A 22,669-nucleotide genomic window follows, 5' to 3' on the forward strand; every position below is an offset into this window, starting at 1 on the left:
AAAGAAGGCTAAACTTCTCTTCCTCACTCTGCAATTTTGGCAGTCTGCTTTAATTTAACCATATTTTCCGCTATGCACCATCACATAATAATTCCTTTTAAGTATGTAATGACATAAAAGTTGATTATGTTAGCACATGCTTCTTTGTAGCTATTGGGAAACTTAATCCATTTTAGAAACATTTGAACTTTGGGAGAAAAATTGTCATAAACAGGTACATGAAGAGTAGTAAGGAAGTGGTTCTATAAGCTGTTAATGTAGTGCAAAATCCTGAAACAACCCATCCTGTTAAGGCGAAAACATATTATTTATTATCATTCAGAAGCTTTGGGCAAAAATATATTTAGTAACACACATTTGTTAACATGGAATAAACTTACACTGGAGTGTAGCATGGAGTGTATGTGGAGTGGGCATATATCCAGCTCATCTAAAATACAGTCATTTCATGGAAGTGTTAAGCTGTTAAAGCATATTGCTATAAAGAAACAGTTGTTTATTATAATAAGCATTGTTTTTCTGCATGACAGAAGTAGGAAAATGTCATTATTAATGCTGTCCATGATTTGGACAAAGATACCCTTTGTTTCCATCTACTGAACGACATATTTATATTCATTGTTTTGGAGAAACTAGAATTGGAAAACTGAAGGTAAATATTTCTCTCAATCCTTTAGCACATTTAAATCTGCAGGGTTCAGATTAAGCAGTGATGGTAGTGTGCAGTTAGTCAGCATTATGTAAGGCACCAAACATTGTAAAATAGACTACCAAAAATATTATGGTCATGTCATTTTAGCTGAAGAGCTGCACATTTTTACAGACCTTCCCTCTTGCCCTTTACTCCATCCGCATACGGTACAATTCATAGAATCATACATTAGTTTGGCTTGGACAAGTCCTTTAAAGAAAATCTAGAACAGCCCCCCTGAAATGAGCAGGGATACCTTCAACTAGATCAGTTTGCTCTGAGCTCTATTCAACCTGACCTTCAATGTTTCCAGGGAACCTCTCTGGACAACCTGTTCCAGTATTTCACCTTTCTTACTGTAGAAAATTTGTTCTTTATTTCTAGTCTGAATCTGTCCTCTTTTGGTTTAAAACCATTGCCCTTTGTCCTATTGCAACAATTCCTACTAAAAAGTCACCATCTTTCTTGTAAGCCCTCTCTAAGTACTAGAAGGCTACCATAAGGTCTCTCCAGAGCCTTCTCTTCTCCAAGCTAATTAGCCCCAGTTCTCTCACCCTTTCTTCACAGGAACATATTTCATCCCCCTAACCATTTTTTGTCCCTCTTCTGGACTCTTTCCAAAAGGTCCATGCCTCTTGTGTGCTGGGGCCCCAGAGCTGGATGCAATACTTCAGGAGGCGTGTCACCAGAATGGAGCAGAGCAGAGGGCTAGAGTCACTTCCCTCAGCCTGCTGGCCATGCTTGCCATTTATGCAGCTTGAGGTACATTTGGGACCACTCAGCTTGGTGTTGTCTGTAAACATGGTGAGGGAGCACTTGATCCCACTGGCTGTGGCATTGACAAAGGTATTAAACACTACCCTTCTCAATACAGACCTTTGAAGGACACCCCTCACCCCCAATCTCCATCTGGACATTGAACCAGATTATGAGTTACCAGCTTTTGACTTCAGCAAGGGTTGTTTTGTTAGCTGAGAGTCTTCACAACTCATTTCTAGGTACCCTATTGTTACTGCTGCCTTCCTGAAATTCCAGGTCAAATTGGAGATTTTGTTGCATTAATACAGCTTGCTCATGAAGTAGACTTGTTTCCAACTCTGCAGCTACATGATGCTCATGGAGCTCCATGGTGCTCATGGAGCCTTAGCTGAATCAAGTGCCATCCTACTGCTGACCCACCTGAGCCACCAGTGCTGCTCCTCAGGGCATGACACCTGCTACAACATCAGTGAGTGGTTTCATGGCCTTCTTCAAGCCATCAACTCTGCACTTCTGGCTGTGTCCAGATCAGCAGCCACAGCTTTCATTCATATCTATACCCCAAATTCTGGCATCTCCAAATTCTGTTCCTCTGTGTCCCAGTCCATTAACCCTGCTCTACTCTTCTTCATCAGTCCTGTCTCTACTTTATTCTTATTTACAAATCCCTCTGTATCTGCCTACTGCAACGTCCCCTTTGTTTTCTGAGGCTCATTATTGCTCTCTGAGGCAGGCTGAAAGTCTCAGCAGGTTTGGCTGCTTCGTCTTTAGCTGGCATCTTTTCATTCTCTCTCAGGATTGGAGAGGTGCCAGAGCTCCCTGAGAAGCTCAGTTTTTTTCTTGCCAAACTCATCCCATCCCAGACTTCTTACAAAAAAGCCACATTAAACTGCTGAAAACTTAAAGGAAGGATGCCGTTCTTACCAGGATAAGCTCTGGTTTCTACTGAAAGATCCTGGTAAATACTACTCCCTGCAGAAGAAGTGCATCATCATGAAATGTCTGCGTCAAGTGAAGGAGTTTGCATCAAGTGGCATATGTTCTGACAGAGAATTCTTTTCAGATGATGACAGGACTTAAAAATGTCCTAACTGGGACTGACTGACACAATGCAATGTATTAATTATTTGACAGTGCATAATATCTTTATTTAGAACAATAAAGCATATGTATATAATGTAAATTCCAAATCTGAACTGGTATAAAAAGGGATCTGGGAAAACATCTATCTTTAAGAGGACACATATGTACATACACATCACATTTTATAAATTTTGTTGATTACCTTCAGTCAGAATGTAACTATGCAAAACTGTGCTGACATTTACATTGAAATAAATGAATTTGCCCATAATGCAACCAGCAAACATCTGTGTCTCTACCTCTAAAGAGTCTGAAGTTTCCACGTTCCATTAATTTGATAACAAAATAGCAACATGCCACCATTACTGTAAATCTGCATTTAAGACAGTTGAATCAGATTCATGAATTTAAAAATGTTGGATAATTCTTAAACATAAATCAAACTCAAAATATCAGTATTTTATATGTACTGTTAAATTTTCAAATTAATAATTCTGTTTTGTGTACTGAACAGTTTCAGCATATTACGTAGAGCAACAGAGAAAACAGAGCTGCTGCAGTTGAGAATCTAAAACATGTGCAGGTTGTACACATACTCCATAGTAAAGCACATTTTGTATGCTTATAAAATGACCTCATGATGAAATAAGTACCATTAATTCATTCAAGTAAACACACATCTAAAGTAGAACAGTTACTCAGTATAAGACTATCTCCTTTTTTATTCTCACAAGGCCAGTAGTAATTGCATGCAAAGTTCAACTATTTCAAAGGAAACCTAAAAATGTTACATTTCTCACCAAACCACAGATACACAAAAGCCAAATTTGGTTGACTTTTATGCAGAAAAATAAAACATCCCTTTTTTCCCCAGTTTTATTCTAAGAGGGAGTGTGTTGCTTTTCCAACTCTGTTAATGCATAGGCTCTGTCGACCCAAAAAGAAGACTGAAAAACTGATCACTATTTAGAAGTTAAACTTCTTTAGAAGTTAAGAAGCAATTAAAGGTTTATTTCTGCCACCCTATCTCCAACTGAATCAATTTCCATTGATTTCTAAGATGTTCCACAAGTCAGTAGTCTTTCAGAATCTCACTGTGTCCAAAGTAAAGATCTCCTCAGTGGGCACAGAAAGTTTCCAGTAAATTCACGATGCCACTTCAAAGTGCCCTGCCACCTAGTGCATCCTCGAGTTGTCCAGAAGTCTCCTTATGGTTCGCAAAAGGATTGAAAACACCCAATCAGATCTCTCTTGTGTTCAGATCAAAGTGAGGGCAAAGAATGGGAAAACCATGTGGTCCAACAGCAGTTCTGCTGTTCCAGGTCACATGACTTTTGTGCACATTCAAAGAACAATGTTTGTGATGTGAAGGTCAAAAGTATACATGAGCTTTCTTTCTGTTCTCAAATAATTTAAATTTACCTTGCTCCACGGAAGAGATTAAAATGTCTGACATTATTTGGAAGTGACTTACTTTAAGATGTTGCTCCTGGAAAGTGAACATTTTGTCATAGTCAATTTTTATTTATGTTACAATTCATAACTGATATTTTCTATAGTATTAAAGATTAATAAGCCTAAAATATCATGCTTTGGAATATCAAAGTATAATTTGGGGCACACCAATGTGACCCAAATTAAATGTTATTGAGTATTTGATTTTCTGGAAAGAATGCATTTAGAAAAATGAACATTTTTTATCAACGAAGAACATTAATAAATATAAGATTTATGTTTTACTGAAGCTAAGGAAAAAACCCAAACCCTCAAATGCATAAGCTAGCCTCAACAGTACATTGTATAAAGTATTCAAGATTTTGGTACAATGTGTAAGGATAATTGCTTCCATTTAGTGTGGATACTTTTCCATTCAGTCAAAACCAATACACAGTTATTCTCTGCATTACCAATAAGGTGCAAATTTCCATCACTTAGGTCATGCTGACATTTCTTTTAGGGCACCTCTTAAAAACATTTGAAACTCAAAGTCTGAGGGCCTTGTGAGTAAAGAACTACATAGAGTCAAAGGAGACTCAGCTTTATATGGGTAATTCCATTGTTTGAGGAATGCACTTGATTTTTAGAAGTGATGAGCAACCCTGGTTATTAACTGGTGAGTGCTCCAACATCTTCAGAATAAACATGAAGGCCTAATTCTGACACTAAGCTGTTTCTGATCTAGTCTAAGAGAAGTTCCTCAGGTGATGCAAACCTCCAAGTTCTATTATCCTTAATGGAATTATGCTAATTTATACCAGCTGAGTAGGATTTCAAGACCCTTTTTTGACAAACAGAAAGTGCAAAAAGGGCCTGAGTATAAATAAAAATTCCGCATGATCAAATCCTTCCATCAGTGAATTCATGAGACATTTCAACCTTATTGCAGTAGGGTCAAAATTCCACGCAGTGCAGCTACATGCCACATCATCAATTATGGTAAGGTTCTGAGATTTTTTTTCTTTTCACAAGTCTCAAAGACAGTTTTACCAATACACACACACACACACACACACTCACGCGCGCACGCACCACATACACACATATATATTATATGTATGACATATTCTTTTTATGCATGGTTCTCAGAAAATTGAGCAGAAGATTAAAACTTCCACAAGGACTCTTAAAAAATTTAGTAACTATACATTTTAAGGAGAACTCCAACTTTATGCAAAACTTCAAAAGGGTTGGTGGTTTTTTTTTTTTTTTTTTTTTTTTTTTTTTAAGTTTTCAAGTTATTTAAACTAAAAGTCTTGCTGACCTGGTCAATATCACGATAGATGACAGTTTGTCACCTCATGAGAGCCTTTACCATTTACCCTTCTGAACTACAGCCCCTGATACAGGCAAATAATTCATACTCATTATTTGGGAAGAGACAAGATGAAAAGATGCACAACTACATTTGTAACTTTTATCGTGGTATTTTTAGGATTTACTTGAAAATGCACATCTGTACATCAGTCGTGTTCATATTCTATGGATACTGTAACAGTAATAGATGCAGAAACAAGTGAGAAACAAAGCCTTTCTCTTTTGTTTCAAAAGAATTAACTTTCAAGAGTGGAGAATGCCAGGATATTAAAGCTTATTAATCACTTAAAACACAATGCAAACATTAATTACAGCTGATGTAAGTAAAAGCTAAATACACTTTCAGGACCTTTCAGATTTTCTATGCTATACATTTACAGACAAGGTATAAATGGCATGCATCTTCAGAATTTAAAATGCATTTCATGGGTTTGTCTTTATTGTGATGTTTGAATGCAATTCAGACTCTTTTATTTTGCCTTAGCATGACTGGAAATTTCACCAGTGTTCACATACCCAGCAGTTACATTTAATTCTTCGAAGCTCCACGAGGTACATTCACCTCCTGTTTACTTTGTCTTCATCCAGTATCTGGCTCTCCTGAACAGAGACCACCAACGCTGATGAATTCTTGAGGCTTTCTGGGGTGGGCAACCAGCCACCTGGCACCCGATAGAGACCACGTGTTGCTGTGCACACAGCCTTTGACAGGCATAAACACAGCTCCTTATAAGTCTAAGTCTAGAACACGAGCTCAGGGCATGACTTTGCTTTCAAGTTTTATATACAATATTGAAGAGTATGTTATCTGTATCCATTTCTGCGTTTTCTCTCAGTTCAGAGACCTTCATCTGAAGACATCAATTTAAGGTAGAGGACACAGAATTTAAATTAAGGATGCAAAGGTATTTATGACTTGCAATGATTACACACTGTTGGAGGCATTTGAAAGATGCTTTTTTTGTTCAGGACATACTTTTTTGCCAGAGTCAGCTGAAAGTATTAATGCAATTAAAAAACCTCAAATGTCACACAAGGTAGATATTCACATAAGATACAGTCCTGCTAAGTGCACACTCCTCTTGTCATTGTTCAGTTCAGTGTTGGTTTCACAGTAACAAACACAAATTGTCCTCATTTCTGTATCATGTCTATGGAGTCATGGGCAGCAACAACAGATGCAGACTCAGTCTGTCACTCCAGAAGGAATATGGATGTGCTTAAAGCTGCTTCATTTATGAAGCAAACATGGAACTGTTACCTGCCTGAAGAGAAAAACAGAAATTCTGATTTTGCTGATTAGTTTTCCTTTCTGTGTTACTAAACAGTAGATCTTTTCAAAAACATACAACATAGACATTTTTTTCTTATAATTTTGAAAATAAATGTAATGACACTTGCATAGGGATTTCTTTACTCAGAAGGAGAAATGTTGTAAGATGCACTTTCCTGATGCAAGAATACACTTGCCTGCAAAAGCTCATTGATGTCATCTAAGGTAATGGAACCACTCTCATGTTTTACAGAACTGTTTAGGCATTTTGGTATTGGCAATCTCTGGCAGCAAACTTCCCTTTGAAGTCATCTGGACAAACCAAACTGAGTTTACATCTTTGGAAAAATGGAACAACTTGTCCAATGCAGTGATAACTTTGCTTCTCAATTAGCATATGGTAGAACAAAGTGGTTAAGGAGAATTAAAAACCTCTCAAGTTGTAGCTAACTCAATCATATCGAACACCTGAGAGTAACTGTTACAGGATGAACTGCAAAACTGAGATTGTCTGTTACAGTCTTACGCTGCTCTTTCCACTCATGATAAAAAATGAAGAGTTCAGTGCTGTCTGAATTTTCCAGACATCTTACACAGATGCCATGGGTTAAATACAGCACAATTTCAGTGGTAAGAAGCCTCTTGTGAGAGAAGTGCTGCTCTGCAAAGGACAGCTGGGACTGAGAAACCTCATTCACCTTTGCTGCTCACTCTTACATACAAAAGCAAGACTGATGGATCTGATAAGGCTACAGAGACTACAGAAATGTGCTGACTAAGCTACAATTATATAAAAGCTCAGCTCTACTTGGCCTGTTCTACACTCACCCACTAATTTTCCCAGATTGTGTTTTTTTTTGCTTTGAAACAGCTGTATTGTAACAGCTGAAGGCTTCTCTGTATCAGCTCTAAAACCAAAAAGGAGAAGCAGTAGCTGTCCTTTATTCTGGAATTCTTGTAAATTTCATTTTGAAGCATTCAAGTTAAAAATCAAAATCAAAAGTCTACATTAATGATACAGGATTAATTAAATTAGCTGCTAAAGATCTTACACACCTACTAAATGATAAATGAAACCTACTGATAGCTTTTCTTCCTGAAAATGGGCTCTGAATCACTTTATATTGAAGCAGCTGAAAGTATTTAAGTCTATGGTAAAACTCTCACCATAACCAACTTACCAGTACATGAAACAGTAACAGTGTAGGGAGAGAAAAAGCAACAGCTACGCTTGTAGATGTTCCTTTTCTTTTTGCTGCAACATACTAAAAAAAAAAAAAAAAAAAAAAAAAAGAGGTACTTTATTGCTACAGTAATAGCCTTCAAAGGAAATAGAATAGAAGGGTTTATAAGTTAGTTAAAATTTAAAGAATTAAAGAAGGGACCCCAAAGAATTATAATTTTTATTTGATATTAGTTCTTCCTACTTATAGATGAATATTCCTAATTTCTCAGGAAGGAGAAATTTGCAATAGTCATCTATGCCATGTATGCCAAAACACATGCCATATATATATATGAAGACATCTGATAGAGAATGCAGTCTGGTTCAAGTTCCTGCAAGGGCCCTCTGCTGCATTTAACTGTGTCATCTTTTCTTCATATAAAAAATGTTTTGTATTTTCTGTGAAGTTAAAAGTATGTTCCATTTCACAGGTTTTAACACCTATGAGGGATGATGCGCAGAATGACTTCTTTGCAGGAACTAATAGACTTGGTGAAATGAATACACAGCCTTCCATTCTATATACTGTATATGAAGAAAATTTGTTTTAAGAATTTATTACTTTAGCAAGCCTAAACACGGAACATTTCAGCTCCTGTGACCAAACTGCTAGATCAGAACCTTGCCTATTTGTCCCTTCACCAATGGGCAGCACCAGGCATTTCACACAGTGTGAGAACACTACAGGACAAGTCCTTCTGCCACCTGCATCAGATCTTTCCCTAAATCATAGTTCAAATCTGACCAAACATCATTAAATATGAAGTTAAACAATACTCTCAAAATGCTTTAGCATGGACTATTCTTACTTAAAATGTCCCTAAGTCCTTTCTTGGATTTCACATAATTTCTTGCCCAAGTCATGTCCAAGGAACTTCAAAGCTTTGAATTGTTATTTCTAAGGTATTTTTGATTTTCTGAGAACTTTTTCTCTTTAAAAATCAGATAAATAACAACATTTACTTTATTTTGTTGGTTTTCATATAGACCTCATCAATCCTTTCTCACAGTGGGAATAAAGACAGACAAAATAATGTCCCCATAATAAAATGTTGTATGCAGAACTATCTTCCCTATCAATTTCTATGTTTAAACCAGAAAGTCCTTTAAATTGCACACTCTAAGCACATATTTTACCTCTGCATCGAGACCTTGTGTTTGGGGTTTTTTTGTGTTTGTCACACAACTAAACAGAAAGTAGTTCTCAGAGATAAAATTACATCTGTAAATACAAATTTTAAGTGAAACAATATACCTTATCTCATTTTCCTCTTGATAGTCATGACACTGTGTAGTTTCATCACTTTCTGGTCTGGATTTGGGATGTATTTTCTAGGAAGAAAATGCATTAAATATAAATATTCTGAAGCCATAAATATTCTAAAAGTATAAATATTGTAAAACTTTCTTTAGTAACCAAAAAATTGTATGTTTCAATTTGCCTCCAATGTTAACAAAGTCATCAAAATGTAGGCCAAACCTTGTCCTCTAACATACATCTACTACTGATATAAATTTTACTATTGAAATTTTTGTATTGTAGGTGGGGGCATAGGGGCCAAAAGCAAAAAAAAAAAATCCTTTCTCAATATGCAACAGGAGAAATGGAAAATTGGGTGAGTCACATAATTTTTGTTTCCAGTTAGAGAACGATCATGCTGATAAAACAGGATTTGCACTTTGATGGTAGAATTCAAGAATTTGACACACAGATTTACATCTGCAAGTCACAGTTAAGTGGAGATCAAAAGAGGTATCTCTTGCTTTCAAATACAGAATGGTTCTCTTATTCCCATCTCCCCACAGCTAAAAAATGAAGCATCACTATGTAAAAAAATTATATGTAGTATCTCTTACCTTCCAGTATATGGCTCCCAAAATAAAGCCAATAAGGAGAGACAGCAATGATGTCAGTGCTATGCTGATCCCTTGCAGGCTGGAGCTGCTAATGAAGCCAAGTGCTTCTTCTGTAATTAAAGATACTCTCATTAGTGAAGACAGATTGATAGCAGAAAACTGTCTTCCGGGCAACACTATTAGCAAGAGCACTTTCATGCACCACCTACATAACAGCATCCTAAATAGCAGAACAGATACTTCAAAGTGCAATGTACATGAGATGCACTTCATACAAAATCTTACAGGAAATTTTTGACCACAAGAATGCTCCAGCCACTTCTGAAACAACATTGTTGAAAAGTATCAACACCAATTCTCTTTTTGCCATTTGTAGAGAATTATCTCTTTCTCACACCGTAAAGTTTTGCATTTCTTAAGTTTTGTAGGTCTTACTTTGAAACACAAAGCAATTATTTGGAAAAGAATATATGTCAATTCCTGCATTTGCATTATTTCCATCAGACAGCTTCCACTGACGGCAGGCACTCTGCCCTGCCACTAATCAATAACTAACACGAGGCTCTCAGGGGAGGTTAATTTAACAGAATAAACCTGATCATTTCTAAAGCTTCCTGGAAAGGTACCACTGACTTCAGCACGATGAAACCTTTGTACCTTGATGTTTAACTCTGTGTTATTTGGTTATAACCATTTCTTGATAGCTTTTATTGTTTTGTATAGAAGAGCACCAAATCTGATCTTTTATGTATACAAACAATTCCATTCCCCTCACTGGGAGCTGCATGCATACTGAAAATAAAATTTGTCCCTTCAGTTATTTCATCAAGAGCAGGATGTGGAAAGTCCAACAGAGTCACCTGGGGACCCTCCTTCTGAAATGCAAAGTGAACCTCAGCAGACTGGTATTTTAGACGTCGTCCACCCAGGTTTTGTTCATTTCAAACTGGGTGTATGCAGCTCAAATGGTGGGTGTATTGACAGATTACAGGAAAAGAACCAAACTGTAAGCACTGGATATGTGTAGGTGACTGAATACATAGAAATGAATTTAAACTGACAGCACTCAAAATTTGCGTGAGTCATGCAAACAGCAAATGTCTAGGCACATACAGTATGATAGTCTGGGTCAAACAACATGTGTTTAGTACATTATTAAACAGCCTCCAAGAAAATATGTTAGTTTAGAAAGAAGTGCTCTTATAATTAACTAGCAATTCATTTTCAACTCTCAGATTTTCTTGTTGACATTTTTCAAGTTTTAGACAGATCTTCTTTTTATCTCTGAAATTCAGCTGTGTTTTCTAGGTTCAACGTAGATAGAAATAACAAGACAACATGAAGTCTGTATCTTATATATGCATATACTATATATATCTCTGTGTCTCATACACTGTTTACAAAGTCTAGGTTCTAACTGTAGGGGCTTGAGTTTCACTTATATCTGGTAATTTGGCACACTAAAAGGAAACATCAGTCAAGCCGAACTGATGCCAGCTTACCATGAAAGAAATCTGTCTACAGAAGGGAAAAAAAGCAGACAAAGTTCTACAGAGGTGAACATCAACTGAAAAAGAGAGGCTATTGATTAGTCTGCCTCTCTCTGCTCAGACATTAAAGCCAAGTGCAGACATTAACTGGAGAAACATAACCTTTCTAACTTTCTGTCTCAGATTAGGCAGAGGATGTTTGCTTGCAGAACTGATCTGCAAGAAAACTGGGCAAAATCAAGTGGGTAGAGCCAGCCTGAACAACTCTAGAAATGCTCTCCTGTTGTTGTTAATCTAAAATGTATTCTCAGAAGAAAATTCTGATATTGCTTTTGTGCTCTAAGCAAGTAAAAAGCAATCCTCATTTGCCTAATGCCATTCTTCTCAGTGAGAAACTGCTGAGTTTTACAGCTAAATTATGTAAATCTATGGGGATGGCTATGTTTTCTGAAAAACTTCAGAAAAAAAATTAAAAAGTGAAATAAAAATCAAAGGAAAGACTCTTCAGGTCATGTAGAGCATAATGTGTTTGATAGCATGTTATGGTAGAGTGTATAACCACAAAAACTCTGCCTACCCACAGTGCTGGGCAGCATGTCATGGCAAGCATGCTGTTTTTTACATGAACTGCTAGAGAAATGTTCTGCATGCAGGATAATCAGTGATAATTTTGTACCTTTGTTTTTATCAGTATTTTTCACAAACTTAATGCAATTTAAGACAACAGAAGAGACCCCTTTACAATGAGGCATCTAAAACTGGAAAAATCTGATTTCTGAAAAGTTATCTCCAATGCAGATGATTTCTTAATCATCTATGCAAAACTGAAAGGAATTTATAATTATCTTTCCATGTATGGACATGCAATACAGGGATCAAGCCTAAATACAGGCCCATTGTGACACTCTACTTAGCCTACCTTTTAAAAATCACAACAGATTCTCTTTTCCACAACCTGACAGTGTATGAATTAATTTGAAAGTTAAGTAATCCATAACTACTTTAAAAAGCAAGCAAAAACAGATTATTTAATTTCACTTTCAAGTCCAGAAAAAATTCTCTTGAAAGATCTGGGGAGAATGAAATGAGTCATGGCAGGTTTCTTCATGTGCTTTTTATTTATATTAAAATTTAAAACAGAACAGGCTGTAGAATTTTCAGTCTGGAGTACCTCCCAGGGACTTGTCTTAGTGAAGAAAAGGGAGAGAAGGAAAGAAAGCTGCCTACCACAGGGACCTTTTCCAAAGTTAGAAACTTTGGAAGTCTACACAGAAAGATTCTAATTCACATCAGTTGTAAAGGCAGAGCAGGAGAAGGAATAGCAGGAACCAGGTCTACCAATAACTTTATGAACTCTTTGGGCAATGCCAGAGGAACTGCTGACTCTATCCAGCAGAGTGAAAAAGGGGAGTGGATGCAGGCCAGCATCTCTCAGAGCTCTCACTCTGCATCTTGTGGAAGATTCCCTAAGGAAGTGAGCTCATTTGATGCTGATTTATGTATAGTCTTCATGGACATTGGGATGTTTAGCTGCAAACAAAATATATTTACATTAAAAGCCACTCAGCTACACAATGAAGTTATTGAGCCACTTCCTACCTTGAGCCACGTGTAATTATGATTGAAAGCACTGGCTTTTTTTTTTTTTTTTTTGCCATATATGTCTCAAAGGAATTTCCAGTTTACCACTGCTCAGTTCTAACACAATTACCACAAGATCTTATCTGTAAAAATGCAGAGCAGCTCTCACCTGTTCATTAGGGTTTTCCATTAACTATTAAGTTAGAACAAAGGAACAAAGGCACAGAAGGCAGCATCAATTGCATTAAGCCATGGGTGAACATTTTAAAATTGTTGTGCAATTACTGAATTAAACCATGGTATTTTTTGCTTAATTAAAAAAGGAGACCTTCTTCCTAAAAACAGTTACAGAGATCTCTGTTTACATATTCTTTGAGCTTCTCAGTACTAAATAATAGGGCTAAATTACTGTGAGGAAATTACAGACAAAAATGGAAGGAGGTAACACTGAACTCTTCATGAAATTATAAAGAACGTTATGGCATTCAATTGAAGGAGAAGTTTTACTCACAGCTAGTATGTTCAAGCTTTGATCAGAGCAACATGAAATTCATCTGATGGCTTCAACCACTGAAAGAAGAGATTAGGACTCAAGACTTCTTATCCTGAATCTTCTTCTTTACATAGGAACCATCTCATCTACATTCTCCAGACAATGTGTGGTATAATCACTCAGAGAAATATGAGCAAGACTGAAACTTTAACAGCTAATTGGAACTTCAGTGGATTACAGTCAGGTAACATAAAGAGGAAAAAAGAAAGCAGCCTAAATAAATCTGGGATGGTGGTGGTGGTCTTTTGAGAATTTTATGAGAAATAAGAAAAGATCTTTCTGCTTTTGAGTAAAGATGAAGCAGAAACATGTTACAAGTCTACATTCAATTTACAAGAATGAATAAAGCACTATTACCACTCAAAAACAATTAGAATAACATAATTGTTCTATTTTTCATTTAGCCAGGCTAAGATTTTTTGTGTATATTTAGTTGAGATTCTCTTCTATTATTGTAGTTTAATTTTATTGTTATGTAAGAGCAATGGAGTCATGAAATATGACTCAATAAAAGCAGCAAAAATAAAAATCCCTAACTTAGCTAATTTATATACAGTTTCTATGATATTTCACACATTATTTTATTGGATGATGCACTTCAGGTTTGTCTAAGTTGAATTTAGAACTGGGGCAGTTCAAGTGATCTGACTACACAGACTGTATTAATAGATTCAAAATATATTAATCTGGAGGGGTTCTTTTGCAAACACTCAATGCTTCTAAATGCTCTACAAACTATTAAACGGAAAAATAACTCAACTTAAAACTGTTTAAAATTAAAGTGTTAATTAAAAAAAAATACTGTAGTTTGTGTCTGAAGATGCTTTTTTTTTCAGGCTTCCCCTCTTCTCAATGCTTTCCTTTTTGAAATTTGAATTTAGTGGTGCTTTTCTGAGAACACTACTGAAGCCAGGAGAATGCTATGCTGGGGAGTCTTCACAGGGGAAGTACTAAGGTTTATTCACTGTTGTTCATTCCAAGAAGGTAAGGATTAACTAAAACCAAAATTTCCTCAGCAATAAAGTCAAGACAAAACTACAATTGGCACTAATGACCATTTCAGGGGAAAAAACAGTGATGTCAATAAAGATTCTACAGCTCCCTCCCTGCAAAAAACCTCCAAACGAGTAACTATGGTGTAACCAGTCAGCATCCAAATTAATGTAATTTAATCTCATTATGAGTTCAAACTGTCCCCAGACCCAGCCAGACATGCAGTCCTCATGTAATTTCTACATAAGGCTGTTAACTGATATCCAATTTTCCAATAAATTGCTTAAGAGAATGATAATCAGTTAAAACACACCTGTACAGCATATGGTAGCCAAGCAATTCACTGCATTATTTTAATTAGGCTTTTTTCCTACTTGATTACCAGTTCCAATTATAAAACAAGATTAACAATCCTGCTTCTGCACTCTCCTCCACAGTACAGACACAGGTGCCACACTCCACTGCACTGCTCAGCACCCCTCCTGTTACTGTACTGAGTCAAACTCCTTTCATCTGAACTGCTTCTGTAATCTGTCTGTCTTTTGGCTTCTTGATCCATTACCATTGCTTCAGGCAGTGACTGAATAGTTTTCCTCTAGTAATAGCAGCAAAAATTATCACATGTTCAAACCTGAGAGAGAGACAGGTATGAATTCTTTAACCCCTTCCTAGTGCCTCAGAGTTGGCCCTGGGCTCATCAGGTTATTTGCAGACAGCTATGTGACCTCCTGGCAAGGAATCTATGGCAATGAGTCTTCTCTTTTCCAAAGACTCAGGCTGGCAGCCAGGAGTGGAGGGGGTTTTTTAATTCCTTCTACTCTGAGGGTTCTGGGCTATGATGACTTAAGACCTACTCTTAATTAGAAAGCAATCAAGAAGGGATTCAAATCTGATGGCAGCTGTGAGCCAATTCCAAGGTAGCATGCATGGTGCTAAAAGCCCAGAGGGTAACTAGATTACATTCCAAAGAGAAGGAGCATGAGAAAAAACTCAGGCCTAGTAGCAACTGTGTCACCACCAGAAGCTACCATTGTGCCCACTAAACTGCATCAGGCTGCCCCTCTGCACGTGTTTCCTTAAGCACAGGGAGTACCAGTCACATACTCCATCATCACACATTCAGATAACATAGATGTTTGTGAAGTGAAAAGGGGAAATTGTAAAGAGAGCTAGATATACACATTGTCATCTTGATGGTTCTGGGAAATGAGAACAAGGAAACAACAAGGTTAAACTTTGATCGCCATTTCAGCAACCTCTGAGGAAAATCCCCTCTTGTTCACGTGGGAAGCTCCAGATAGTGTTCACCTTGTTGTACATGATGTCACTAAAAGCCCCTGAAACTTCACTGTGTCCTTTCACCTCAGTTGCCTACACCCTTTCTGACCTCATGACAGGTAATGTTGAGGCTCTTACAGCAACCATTCTGAAGTCTTATCAGGGAGGTGTCATGTAATACAGTGACCAAGACAGATAAGAAAGATGAACATGAGTATGGCAGAGAGAAGATTACAGCCGGCCAGAAAGGTACTGACTTTGTCACTGACCCCAAGCGAAAGCATGCTGTCAGTGGAGGTGGCCCTACTGCAACTACACAAAACAAGCACGGGGACTGTCCTCAGGGCTGGTGTAAAGCTTGGTTGGGATTGACAGCACTCTCAAAATGCAATGTACAGGTATCCTCTTTGTTCACATGAGTGCCCTCATCCGATTAGGATAGCTATTCTGCTCACTTGGAGCAACTTCCTTTTCTGAGAGTTAAAATGAGGTGTCTGGCCAAATTTTCTGAGGCCATATGACTAGTGAGACCTCATGACAGCCAAAACGAAGAGGCCTGCCCTCTCCAAGTAGTAGATTGCTGTCACATAATTGTAACTTGATAGCAACTCTATATTTTGATTAGATAAGTTCATTGCATTTCAGTATGACAGCTGAGAAACACATGGTACACCATCAGGAACATGTAACTTCCCATTAATTTGCACAATTAATGACATTCTTTTCCTCTGAGCTCTCACAACCAGCTACCAGAACAAAATGGAGACATATATTCAACCACTTGTACTTACTGTTATTGCTAGTGCTACTGCCAGCGCTGTCATTCCTAAGAGAGCTGGCAGCAACAGGAGGAAACAAAAATGTTTTTGTGACAGCGACTCTGGAATCTAAATAGAAAATGAATGTGTCAGAATTATGAAACTTAAAATACAGTTCCCTCTATATAAGACGATGGCCTACAGGACTACTCTGATGTGGCCATAGGGCTGTTTCAAAAGCTGGCTGTAGGACAGTTCATAAAGTGGATTAAGCCAAAAAAGGCAGTTTTACTACGAGGCAGAAGTGTCTACATGCTGAGCTGCTGCTGAATAGCTAATCTGGAAAAGCAGTTACTGCTTACAAGTTCTTAGGTTATGGCACTGATCTGCTTCTAGCTACTACTGATGGAACTGTACAACCCTAATTAAAAGGCTAATATCAGTCACTAGAGAGAGTAAAAGAAAAGGTAATACAAACCCTCCATTTACTGGAAGGATAAGAAAGAGCTGCAGGAGCTTGACCTGAGCTTGTTAAAATGTTCAAATGAAGTAAACATTTCCCTGTTCAGGAAAAGTAGGATGAAATTAAAGGTGACTTGAGGCTGCTGCAATTTACAGCTTATCCTAACTTCCTCTCCTTTCAGTTGTGCAATCTTAGGCTCTTTTACCACCTTATAAAACTAAATAGAGCATTAAGAGAAGATAAGAAGAACAGTGTAAAAAAGACAATTCAGGATATATTTTGGATGAATAGAAACAGAGCAGCATAATGCAGGTTATTTTGATTATACTGAGAAATTATGTATCTAGGAGTGATGGCACTAGAACTTGACTTTGAACCTTCAGTGAACAAAAACCTTCAGTGTCAGTACTCACTTTAATTTGCAGTAAAAAGGTGACATGGAGGCATGGTATCAGATCTTTAGCATCTCTGAAATCTAAGGAAAATCACACATTTATATCTGCCTAGATTCTGCTCCCCAAAAGGAGACCCTTCTTACCATTCTCCGGTGTTCCTACTGTTGAAGGCAGAATGCAGTCATTCTTATCCAATCTGTCTGCAGACTCTTTGTAGACCTCAATGGTACTATTAAAGTGCCTAAAAAAATCCTCAGGAATGAAGTGACCCTCTTCATAAAGGTGACCATTTTCTTTCACAAAATCCTAGAGTAAAATATAGAATTCAGCTTGAAAGAAGGTCAAGGGAGATGCTCATTTCAACACCTCAATAAATGATAAAAATCCCCAAAGATGATACAAAATCATTTATATTTTTAACCTGCAGACAACCAGATTCACTGTATACAATCTTCATAAAACAAAGAAGCCTTCTTATCTGACGATTCCAAATTAGCTTTGCAAATAGAAATTAATTATTAATACAGTGTTGCAAAATTGCTCAGGAATGAAAGACAGTCTCCCATCCTATAGTGAAAACCAAGAGACTTTTTAAAGTTCCCTTCATTAAAAAAAAAAAAAAAACAAAACCTTGGTTTCACAGTACTTTGCAAAGTTTCACATGAGTCTTTTAATCTGAGCACACAAACACGACAATCATTGGTATTGTCATCAAGAGAATGGGGAACAGAATACAATAGCTGGGGTACACCACTGCTCAGAAACAGGCTGAGATCCCTGATAACATACCTAAAAATAGGAGCAACGATAAACAAGGAAGCCCAGTCCCTCTGAGGTCTAACTGACAAGTTTGTTATGACAGACTAAACAACATGATCGAGATCCATGGTGATGATTGACGGTTTTCTTCTTCTTTTTTTTTTTTTTATGTCAGCAAGTCAAATTTGGCCTGGGGTTACTCTGTACTTTTAAGAAGGAGGACAGTGGTAAGAACATGGTCCAAGTATGTCCTAAGGAAAATCTCTTGGTGATGGCTCCAAAGTTAGTTTATGTTTGATGCTGAAAGTACTAGACTTAAGATCATCATTCTCTAAGGAAAACAATAGCTAGTTGTTTTACTGAATGACAGGATATTTACTTTTCCATTCTACAAAATAAAATTCCTCTTCCCCAACCACATCCCAGCTGAATGCTTTGAATCATCCGGACAAAAATAGAAAAGAAAAAAAATATATACACTGAAGGTTGGAGATAACTCAGTTTGAAATGGAGAAGTAGGGAATATTTAAATACTCACAGCAAATACATGGCAAACTTACAAGGTTATTCCACTCTAAAGGCACCTGAGTGTTTTACTTATTTGATTCATTCTGGGTGTTGAAAAGCTGCAATTACAAAAACTAAGGACTTAGCTGATAAAAATAACTGTATATGGAAGATAAACTACTTGCTCTGAAGGACATGATGGATTTTACCTGTTTTGTTCGGTGGGACAAAACCTTCAACTACAGAACTTATTTTTAATTACTGATAGTCTAGTCAGATCTGGGTAACAGACTATAAAATTAATTTCTTCCCCTCTTCCCTGACTGCACAGATAATCAGACATCTCTTGAGCGAGAATCCTTCCTTCCAGCTGCTGTCAGAATCCAGAAACACATGGAAATGGACAAATATCCTCTGGTCTTTGCTGTGCCTTTATATACAAAGTTAATTAAACTATGGAGAAGCTTTCAGAGCTTCACACACTGTGATACATACTAAGAGTATATTAATAACTTTAACCAAATAATTTTTAAATTTACATTAACATCACTGGCAAAATATATAAGTTAACCTGGATACACAAGGAAAATTTCTGCTAGTTTCAAAAAGATTAGGATGGATTAATTATTTTGACTTTAAATACCTGCATACAGATCATTGTATATACTGTAATGCCTTCTAAGCCATTTTTCTTTGAAACAGGAGATAAAAATTAACCAATGTTAGCACAGTGCACTCAGTGCATTTCTAAACAAAGTGGGATTTTCAGATGCACAGGAATAGAAATGAAAACAAATCTAATAAATCCTTGGAAATTCCTAAACTATTACTGAATATTGTGCAACAGAAAATAAAAATAAGTATCTAGTACAAAAGCTGAAACTGTATAAAATTACCTTGTTTTTATCAAAAGCAAGGCATGCCATAAGATCATTAATTATCCTTGTGAGATTATTGATGATTGAATAGTTGCTTAAAACATCTGACATATCTGGAATATCTGAAAATTTCTGGAGAAGATTATGTAGACTCCTTGAAAATTCAGGCACCATCAAATGCAACCAACAGTGACTAGGCTGTCAAGGGATAAAAAGAGAAAGAGATGTAAATTAAATATCAGACATTTGTAAAGACTGGTTAAACATCTCAGTGTGCAAAAGTAAATTAGACTGTTCTTTCCAATTTAAACTATCTCAAAAGTATAAATTACAATTCTTCATTTTTAATGTGACCAATTTTCTCTTCAGTACTTTTGGTAATATTTCTATTCTTACTGATACTGACATATCTATGGTTGTCTGTTAAATGCCATCCCTTCATTAAATTCTCAATGAATGCCAAGTGTCATTGTGTTGAGCATTTCAGCATTGGAACATGTTACTGTGAACTTTAGTCCATGCTTTCATTAACCTATTTGTTTTCTTTTCAATTCCTACTGCCTTAACAATTATTTAAATATCAGTTTTCATTTATTGTTGTTACCTTACATGACTCAGTTAACCCCAAAGATCCTTGATTTAAATTTCTTTTCAGGAGGGTTTCCATAAAAATTTTGCACAAAATCTCTGTATGCTTTATCCACCTTTAAACTAGTTAGCTGAGTTAATAATTTTTCTTCAGCTTTTTCACTAAATGCCATTACTGGGAACAGTTTCTAGATCTAAAGGCCTTTCTTCTTCCTGAGTCTTTGATAACAAAAGTGTTCTGCACAGCCTGTCACTGTATACACTAACACCTATGCAATTAGTTTGCAGACAAAGTTTGTACAGCTGTTCACATGACTGAAACCTGGGCATTCATCTTGCTGTCTTAGAGGAAGTAAATAACTTCATAAGTCAGAACTGCAATTTGTGTCTGTAAATACCTTATCAATAAAAGCCAATTTTTTAATGGAAAATGTTATGAGAATTTATTCCATAAATAAATATGACATCATTTTTCCAATACTGAAAATGTCTCATTAAAGCCTTCTAGATACAAAGATCTTGGCCCAACAAACCCTAAGTACTCTCAGTATCACTAAACCAGTTTCCAGTTGCTGCCCAGTGGATAGGCAGCACCCACTGAATCCACTTTCTGCAACACACAGCAAATGTTTGGCAATGTACACACTTCTAGGCATAATCTCATTTACTCAGTTTCTTCAATAAACCTGCATACAGATTCTTAAAAAAAAAAAAAATCCACAGGTGTTGTTCTGCTTTGATGTGTAAATGTTTCTGACAAGAAAAAATACACTTCACATTTCTGAAGACTAATCAGACTATTAGGCTTCCAGGCTTAGAGAACCAAATGTAAATACATTGTTCAGCTCCACCTGAATTTCCACTTCTCTGTACAACTCTCTCACACAATGATAACCTGTGGCAAGTCAGTGATGCAACCTTTTGCAATTATCTCAACAATGACTTAAAAAAGAAAGAAACAGAAAGTAAAATGGATAGCATTTGGCTTGAGTCTGCTTCCCCTTTTTCCTTCGAGGACAACAAGGTGAGGCAGGGAGGCAGAAGCAAATAAATCAGAGAAAGCTTGTTGAAACATATTCTGTTCAAGCAGTGTATGTTGTGCTGCATCCCACCGCCCCCACAAGACAGGCAACACATTTTCTTTCCTATGCTTTGGAGTAGGAACACTGATACAGAACTAACTACTGTGCTTCCCTGAACTGGAAACCTCGAAAACCTTTTCCTTTGAGGTTTTGTGGGTGAGCATTCTCCTATGGCAGGGACTAGCATAAGCTTGCTGTTCTCCTAGTGAGCATTTGGCAATTCCAGCAGGGAGTCTATTTTGTTGCTCCTGTGGTTTAGCATGTGTGTGGGAGTCTCCTCTAACTGAACTGTTCTGACCTACAAAGCTGTATTTCATAAAAGCTCTAAGTTCTCTTTTCAGTAATGTCAAGCTGTGCAATCATTTGCTATGTCAATACCCACCAAACACAGGGATAAAACTGCTCTAATTGAAAAATATGACATTATTTGCGAAGAGAAATTGAGGCTCAACTCTGATATTTTGTGTAAACTTTGACCAAGATTAACATTCTAAGGCAATTGCAAATGTGATTTCCCTTGTACTTCCGTGTAGCTCTCACTTGGCTTTTACTTTCTACATCTGTGTAAAAGTTTGAATGTTATCTTCTCTTCTGCATTCAGCCCTTTGCTGTCATCTCTGCCTTTTAACCTTCAGGTTCGACTACACAGTTTACTCTATACAAGACTACTTTTAAAGCCACTCAGTTGCCTTGAGCTAGTGCATAATGCAACAACCCTTCTGTTTAATGGATGGGTCAGTCTGTTCCTGTTACATGCACTACACTGGCTTCCCATCTGCTTTGCGTTCACCCTTCCTTCCTGCCTTTAGTCATCTACATTTGGGACTTGCTGCCTTGGGTACACTTCCCACTTTATGCATGCACTGAAGATTGAAATCTATTGAAAAAAATTGCAGAGCACCATTTCAATCCCTTCAGAGTTGAGCAAGGGCATTTACTTTAGGCAAAGCCATGGGTTTCCCAGCTTGTGTGGACCAGAGCAAAGCCTACGTATTCAGCAAGCCTTGCTGTTGTATGCATAACACAAGCTGAAATTCCCAGAGAGGAATTTGGCAAAGTGGGATCTGAATACTGCTGAATACTTTCTCCTGTGAGAAAGTATTGGCATGTAGCCAAGAGCTGTACCTGCCATTACTATGACTGAAAGTGGTGTGCAAATGAAACATGGAAGTCTCAGCTCAACTTCTCTTCTTCCTTTTTATTTCTTGGCTGCTTATTGTAAATGTAAACTGGATCTAAATTTCTGAATATGATGCATCAAGATGACACAGCACTGAAAAGAATGGAAAATAATCTGCATACTGGCAGTGAAACCTGAACCATGGTGAGAGGCAAGAGTGAGAACAACTAGGACTCATTGCTCAAGCAGGTTCCCTGGCCTTCTTCATCTGCCAGCACTCCCAGGAGTGTATTGTAGGGAACAGCCTCAATCCAACCTAAGAGTGAATGGGCTGGAAGCTGGGGAAACAGCACTCAGGCTACAGCTGTCCTCCACAAATGTGAATATCATCACATCAGACACCAAGATCAGTGAATTTCAAAAAGCTCAGCAGTCAGGGAATAATGGCAGCCAGTCTGGCATCCTTTTTCTCTAAATATCCGATATTCTAAGAAATGGAAAATTTTCCATTAGTTTTATATA

The 22,669-nt window shown here is 37.1% G+C and overlaps 1 protein-coding gene across 2 annotated transcripts in view; it reads right to left on the minus strand.

Moving 5' to 3' along the window:
* Positions 1 to 5,294: 5,294 nt before the first annotated feature.
* Positions 5,295 to 22,669, minus strand: part of KITLG (KIT ligand) — a 52,201-nt gene continuing 34,826 nt past the window's right edge. The window contains exons 4-11 of one of the 2 annotated variants that reach the window (XR_008430994.1): positions 19,376 to 19,555; positions 17,357 to 17,519; positions 16,389 to 16,484; positions 9,703 to 9,812; positions 9,101 to 9,177; positions 7,802 to 7,885; positions 6,814 to 6,932; positions 5,295 to 6,608 (exon numbers count right to left, since the gene is read on the minus strand). Coding sequence is in view for 1 of the 2 variants with exons in the window: in XM_053943155.1 (XP_053799130.1) it covers positions 7,846 to 7,885; positions 9,101 to 9,177; positions 9,703 to 9,812; positions 16,389 to 16,484; positions 17,357 to 17,519; positions 19,376 to 19,555 (666 nt within the window). In the remaining variant the exon portion in view is untranslated. Of the gene's footprint in view, positions 6,613 to 6,813; positions 6,933 to 7,801; positions 7,886 to 9,100; positions 9,178 to 9,702; positions 9,813 to 16,388; positions 16,485 to 17,356; positions 17,520 to 19,375; positions 19,556 to 22,669 lie in introns of both variants that reach the window. The other variant, XM_053943155.1, reaches the window with a different exon arrangement.

Source organism: Vidua chalybeata, chromosome 5, assembly GCF_026979565.1.
Source record: "Vidua chalybeata isolate OUT-0048 chromosome 5, bVidCha1 merged haplotype, whole genome shotgun sequence".
Classification (NCBI taxonomy): domain Eukaryota; kingdom Metazoa; phylum Chordata; class Aves; order Passeriformes; family Viduidae; genus Vidua; species Vidua chalybeata.